Genomic DNA, 5793 nt, shown 5'->3' with positions numbered 1-5793 from the left:
GGCGGATCACAAGGTCGAGATCGAGACCATCCTGGCTAATAAGGTGAAACCCCATCTCTACTAAAGAATGCAAAAAACTAGCCGGGTGACGAGGCAGGCGCCTGTAGTCCCAGCTACTTGGGAGGGGGAGGCAGGAGAATGGCGTAAACCTGGGAGGCGGGGCTTGCAAAAGGAGCCAATCAGGCCAGGTATGGTGGCTCAGGTCTGTAATCCCAGCACTTTGGGAGGCCAGGATGGGATGATCACTTGGGGCCCAAGAGTTTGAGACCAGCCTGGGTAATGTAGTAAAACACTGTCTCTATAAAAAACAAAAAATTAGCCGCAGGGGGTGGGAGGCAAGGGGAGGGAGAGCATTAGGACAAATACATAATGCATGTGGGGCTTAAAACCCAGATGACGAGTTGATAGGTGCAGCAACCCCCATGGCACATGTATATCTATGTAACAAACCTGCACGTTCTGCACATGTATCCCAGAATTTAAAGTTAAAAAAAAAAAAAAAATTAGCCAGGCATGGTAGTACATGCCTGTAGTCCCAGCAACTTGGTGGTGGGTAGGGGTGGGGGTCTGAGTGGGAGGGTCACACTTGAGCCTGGAAGGTTGAGGCTGCAATGAACTGTGATTGTGCCACTGCACTGCAGCTTGGGCAACAGAATGAGACCCTGTCTCAAAAAAACAAAACAAAACAAAACAAAGCAATCAATACCAGAAACATGAAAGAAAAATTCCAGTTCTCGTAACAGAGCTGGTTTACTAACCATGGCAAGATACTTGCTAAGGGTAATGATACATACAGATCTTAAATAATTTAAAAACAGTTTCAAGAAAGTACTATAAACCTTAGGATACTGATTTTCTTCACCATGTAAAACACAATAATCTTAAAATGCCATGCAAAATCAAAAGAACTATTATTCAGTCATCAATGGACAATTTCAGTTAAAAGGGCTAGCTAAAGTGGCCTAGATAAGTCACATTTGCCATAAAACATGTACTAATATATTTGACCAATGTACAAAGCATGGAAAGTACCACAACAAGCATTTATCACAGAAGAATGTGAGCCTCTGGCTCTTCCATCTTAATACCCCTCAGAGACAGGTATTAAGACAGTCTTTCCCTGAGCATCTCCCATATCCCCCAACTTCAAATGCCAAAGAAGCTTGTACCTCAAAGCGCTCATCTTCACAACGATAAATATGTTCTTCATATTGAGTCTTCTTGGAACTCACAAAGGTGGAGTCCTCAGACCACGAAGGGAAGGAAACCCAGGTATCATTTAAAACCTTTGGGTAGAAGAAGAGAGACTGAAACAAAAGCCTAAAACAGCTTTCTGGTGATTAAGCATTCTCAATAAAAAGACAAAACTCTAGCGGAGAAATAGGCAACTAACATTACTTCACAAATTTCACCTTTAGCAAGTTTACAAAAAGGTATTAGTAAGAAAAGTGTTCTGAATATAAGTGGAAATATAATTCCAGTGCTTTGGGAGGATGAAGCAGGAAGATCACTTCAGCGCAGGAGGAGTGACCCCATGTTTACAAAACTAAAAACTTCTATTTTTATATTTTTAGCTGGGTGTGAAGGCATGTGTAAGTCCCAGGTACTTGGGAGAATCATTTGAGCCCAGTAGGTTGAGGCGCTATGAGCACTCCAGCCTGGGTGACAAAACGAAATCCTGTCTCAAAAACAAACAAAAAAGTAGAAAACATTTTTTTTAAAAAAAGGACTAAAAGGGTTCTTAATTTCATTATTCATATAAATTCTCAATCCTTGGTACCACCACTCCCTTCCGGAAAAAGCTGAGGACCCAGGGCTGATCGTTGCTAGGGAAGGCCTTACCTCTTTACAGAGAGGAGTCCTTCCTGTACACTTGGGCTGCTGGTAACTCTTTGGTAAGGCTCGATAGCTGGAGCCCAATCGTTTACAAGAAGCATAATCTATCTCCATAGCAATGCCCTCTGTGGCTCGTTCCTTTGGATAAGTTTCCAGATGTACAGACTCCTTATAGCCCAGAAAGTTTTTAAACCAATTAAACAACTCAGGGAATTTCCTGAAGAATCAAACCAAAAAGTGACAAGCAATTAGGGGCATGATGCAGTTATCCTGAGGTATGACTACTACCATCTGGTTTTGGATCAGAAATCTGCTACCAGGGACAAATTATTTCCTGCCTAAAAAGAACTGCTTCTGAGCATTTGGTTCCCCTTTTTCTAATAAAATACTCTCAGATCAGTTAAAGTGGTGATAAAAGAGTTGTACCGAAACCAGACAAAATAACAAACCATTCTTTTGATCAAGAATATTGCTTTAGGCCAGGTGCAGTGGCTCATGTCTATAATCCCAGCAATTTGGGAGGCCGAGGCGGGCGGATCACGAGGTCAGATCAAGATCATCCTGGCTAACATGGTGAAACCCCGTCTCTACTAAAAATACAAAAAATTAGCGGGGCGCGGTGGCAGTGCTTGTAGTCCCAGCTACTTGGGAGGCGGAGGTAGGAGAATTGCTTGAGGCCAGGAGTTTGAGAGCAGCTTGGGCAACATAGTGAGACTTCGTCTCAAAAAAAAAAAAAAATAATAATAATAATAATAATAATGATAATAATTTTTTAAAAAATTCCAGAACTCTGGGAGAGATTTTTCTTGATAAACATCCAGCACTGGTCAGAAGATCAGGAAACCACTAGTCTTGGCCATTAGTCAATAAATACTTAATGCCCTCGCTATTTTCTCATCTCTAGAGCTGGACTAGAAGACTTCTCAGGACTCTTTTGGCACTCACATTTGAGTCAACTGACCTATCTCAAGTAAATTAACTTTGCCTATCACATACTCTCACAAATCAAATATTACCTGGCCTCCATATCATGAATCAGGGCTGAGCCCCTCACTTCACTTACCCCAGGAAAGGAGAGACTAGTTGCACAAGCTCAGCACGAGAGATCACCTCCTGGTTAAAAATAACAAGACAGCGCAGGAAATTTTCATAGGCTTCTGCACTCCGAAGAGCCTTTCGGACCTTATGGAGACAACAGGAAGAAAAAGTTTTTGTTTTTCTTAAAGTGGGGAATTGAAAAGGGCCTTGCTCTGTCGCCCAGGAAGGAGTACAGTGGTGTAATCTCAGCTCACTGCAGCCTCCTACCCTCAACCTCCCAAGGAACTGGGACTACAGGTGTGAGCCACCATGCCTGGCTAATTTCTAAATTTTTTGTAGAGATGAGGTCATATATTGCCCAGGCTGTCCTGTCATTTGTTTTTAAAAATTGGGGAAATCTGTGGCTGGGCGTGGTGGCCCATGCCTATAATCCCAGTGCTTTGAGAGGCCAAGGTGGGTGAATCACTGGAGGCCAGGACTTCGAGACCAGACTGGACAACATGCTGAAACCCTGTCACTACTAAAAATACAAAAATTAGCCAGGCATGATGGCACATGCCTCTAATTCCAGGTACTCAGGTGGCTGAGTGAAACATGAGAATCACTTGAACCCGGGAGGCAGAGGTTGCAGTGAGCTGGGATAACGCCACTGTACTCCAGCGTGGGTGACAGAGCAAGACTCTGTCTTATAAGTAAAAAAATAAAATAAAAATGGGAAATTTGAACTGATATTTTATGATGCTAAGTAATCAATGTTAGTTTTTTTAGATGTGACAATGATTATGTTTGCAAAAAGGAGTTTTTTTTTGGTTTTGTTTTTTAAACACAGTGCAGCTCTGTTGCTCAGGCTGAAGTGCAGTGGTGCGATCTCAGCTCACTGTTACCTCTGCCCCCTGGGTTCAACCAATTCTCCTGCCTCAGCCTCCCAAGTAGCTGGGATTACAGGCATGTGCTGCTACATCCAGCTAATTTTTGTATTTTTAGTAGAGACGAGGTTTCACCATATTGGCCAAGGTAGTCTCAAACTCCTGACCGTAAGTGATCCACCCATCTTCACCTCCCAAAGTGCTGGGATTATAGGCATGAGGCACCGTACCTGGCCACAAAAAGGAGTCATTTTTAAAAGAAACTTACTAAAATATGCATGGATGAAATAATATATCTGCGATTTGTCTCCAAATAAACTGGGATGGGTGGGAATATATATGAAACAAACACGTCGGCTAGGATTGGGAACTGCTAAAGCTGGACGGTAGGTACGTGAGGAATCATTTTACTTTTCTCTTTACGCATGTTCAAAATTTTCCAGCTGGGCGCAGTGGCTCACGCCTATAATCCCAGCACTTTAGGAGGCTGAGGAGGGTGGATCACCTGAGGTCAGGAGTTCGAGACCAGCCTGGCCAACATAATGAAACGCCATTCTACTTAAAAAGAAAAAAAAAATTAGCTAGGCGTGGTGGCGGGTGCCTATCGTCCCAGCGACTCGGGAGGCCGAGGCAGGAGAATCGTTTGAACCCAGGAGACAGAGGTTGCAGTGAGCCGAGATCACGCCACTGTACTCCAGCCCAGGCAATAAGAGTGAAACTCCATCTTAAAAAAAAGAAAAGAAAAAAAAAAAAATTACCGTAGTAACAATTTTTAAAATGAGATCTCGGAGTATACCTTCTCATATGCTTGATTCTCCAGACCATATCAGAATTACCCCGGCTTTTGTTGCCTCTTTTTTTTTTTTGAGATGGAGTTTCACTATTGTTGCCCGGGCTGGTGTGCAATGGCGTGATCTCAGCTCACTGCAACCTCCGCCTCCCAGGTTCAAGCAATTCTCCTTCCTCAGCCTCCTGAGTAGCTGGGATTATAGGCGTCTGCCACAATGCCCAGCTAATTTTTTTTTTGTATTTTTAGTAGAGAGGCGTTTTCACCATGTTGGCCAGGCTGGTCTTAAACTCTTGACATCAGGTGATCCACCAACCTCGGCCTCCCGAAATGCTGGGATTACAGGCGTGAGCCACTGTGCCCAGCCTGTTGCCTCTCTTAACACATGTTTACAGCAAGAATCTTTGCCAAGACTGTTTTAAACTCTGGCAATCTGGAATAATGCTCTCTTAAGATACTTCTGTCCTCTGATCTGGTCTTTTTTCTTCCTCTATTTACAGTATTGAGCATCTTAATACCAAAAACCCAAAAATGATCAATGGCATAGACAAAGCAAAACTAGCCTAGCCAGATTACCAGTCTGGGGCTTCAGTTCCAAAGTAAATATTTAGCACTGTAATTCCTTTGGTGAAGACCACAGACTGCCACCAAACCAAGTGGCTTACCAGCAACCCCTGCTCCAGACTTCCGTATGCTTTTCGTTAACTATTCATCAGTAGACACTATATAGAATCTAGACTTTAAAGCTAAAGATAAAAGAGCACTGTGCCTGTTATACTGTATACCCTATTTACCTTTACTTTTTATTAGCTTTTAAACATACACAAAAGTAGACAGAAATATAACAAACCTATGTACTCAACCCTAACCTCAATGATCTATAGTATATTTTGTTTCATCTATACTCATTTCTCCTACCACTGCATTTTAAACCAAATTCCAGACATTTCATCTAGATACAGTATATATGTTTAAGAAAAAGTACTAAGAAAATGCTATTAAAGGACTGGGTGCAGTGACTCGCGCCTGTAAACCCAACACTTTGGGAGGCCAAGGCAGGCAGATCACCTAAGGTCAGGAGTTCCAGACAGCCCAGCCAATATAGTGAAACCCTGTCTCTACTAAACATACAAAGGCCGGGCGCGGTGGCTCAAGCCTGTAATCCCAGCACTTTGGGAGACCGAGATGGGCGGATCACGAGGTCAGGAGATCAAGGCCATCCTGGCTGACACGGTGAAACCCCGTCTCTACTAAAAAATACAAAAA

General features: G+C 43.0%; 1 protein-coding gene across 4 annotated transcripts in view; it reads right to left on the bottom strand.

Annotated features, from left to right (window-relative positions):
* Nucleotides 1-5793, bottom strand: part of SIN3A (SIN3 transcription regulator family member A) — a 96808-nt gene that overhangs the window by 30192 nt on the left and 60823 nt on the right. For all 4 annotated transcript variants that reach the window (XM_011932857.1, XM_011932858.1, XM_011932855.1 and 1 more), the window contains 3 exons: nt 2900-3018; nt 1843-2053; nt 1170-1286 (listed from right to left, as the gene is read on the bottom strand). In XM_011932857.1, coding sequence (XP_011788247.1) covers nt 1170-1286; nt 1843-2053; nt 2900-3018 — 447 coding nt within the window. The remainder of the gene's footprint in view (nt 1-1169; nt 1287-1842; nt 2054-2899; nt 3019-5793) is intronic.

The sequence above is a fragment of the Colobus angolensis genome, unplaced genomic scaffold, assembly GCF_000951035.1.
Source record: "Colobus angolensis palliatus isolate OR3802 unplaced genomic scaffold, Cang.pa_1.0 Scaffold99, whole genome shotgun sequence".
Taxonomy (NCBI): Eukaryota; Metazoa; Chordata; class Mammalia; order Primates; family Cercopithecidae; genus Colobus; species Colobus angolensis.
The sequence above is the reverse complement of the archived record's forward strand: the minus strand, read 5'-3'. Positions and strand labels throughout refer to the sequence as shown.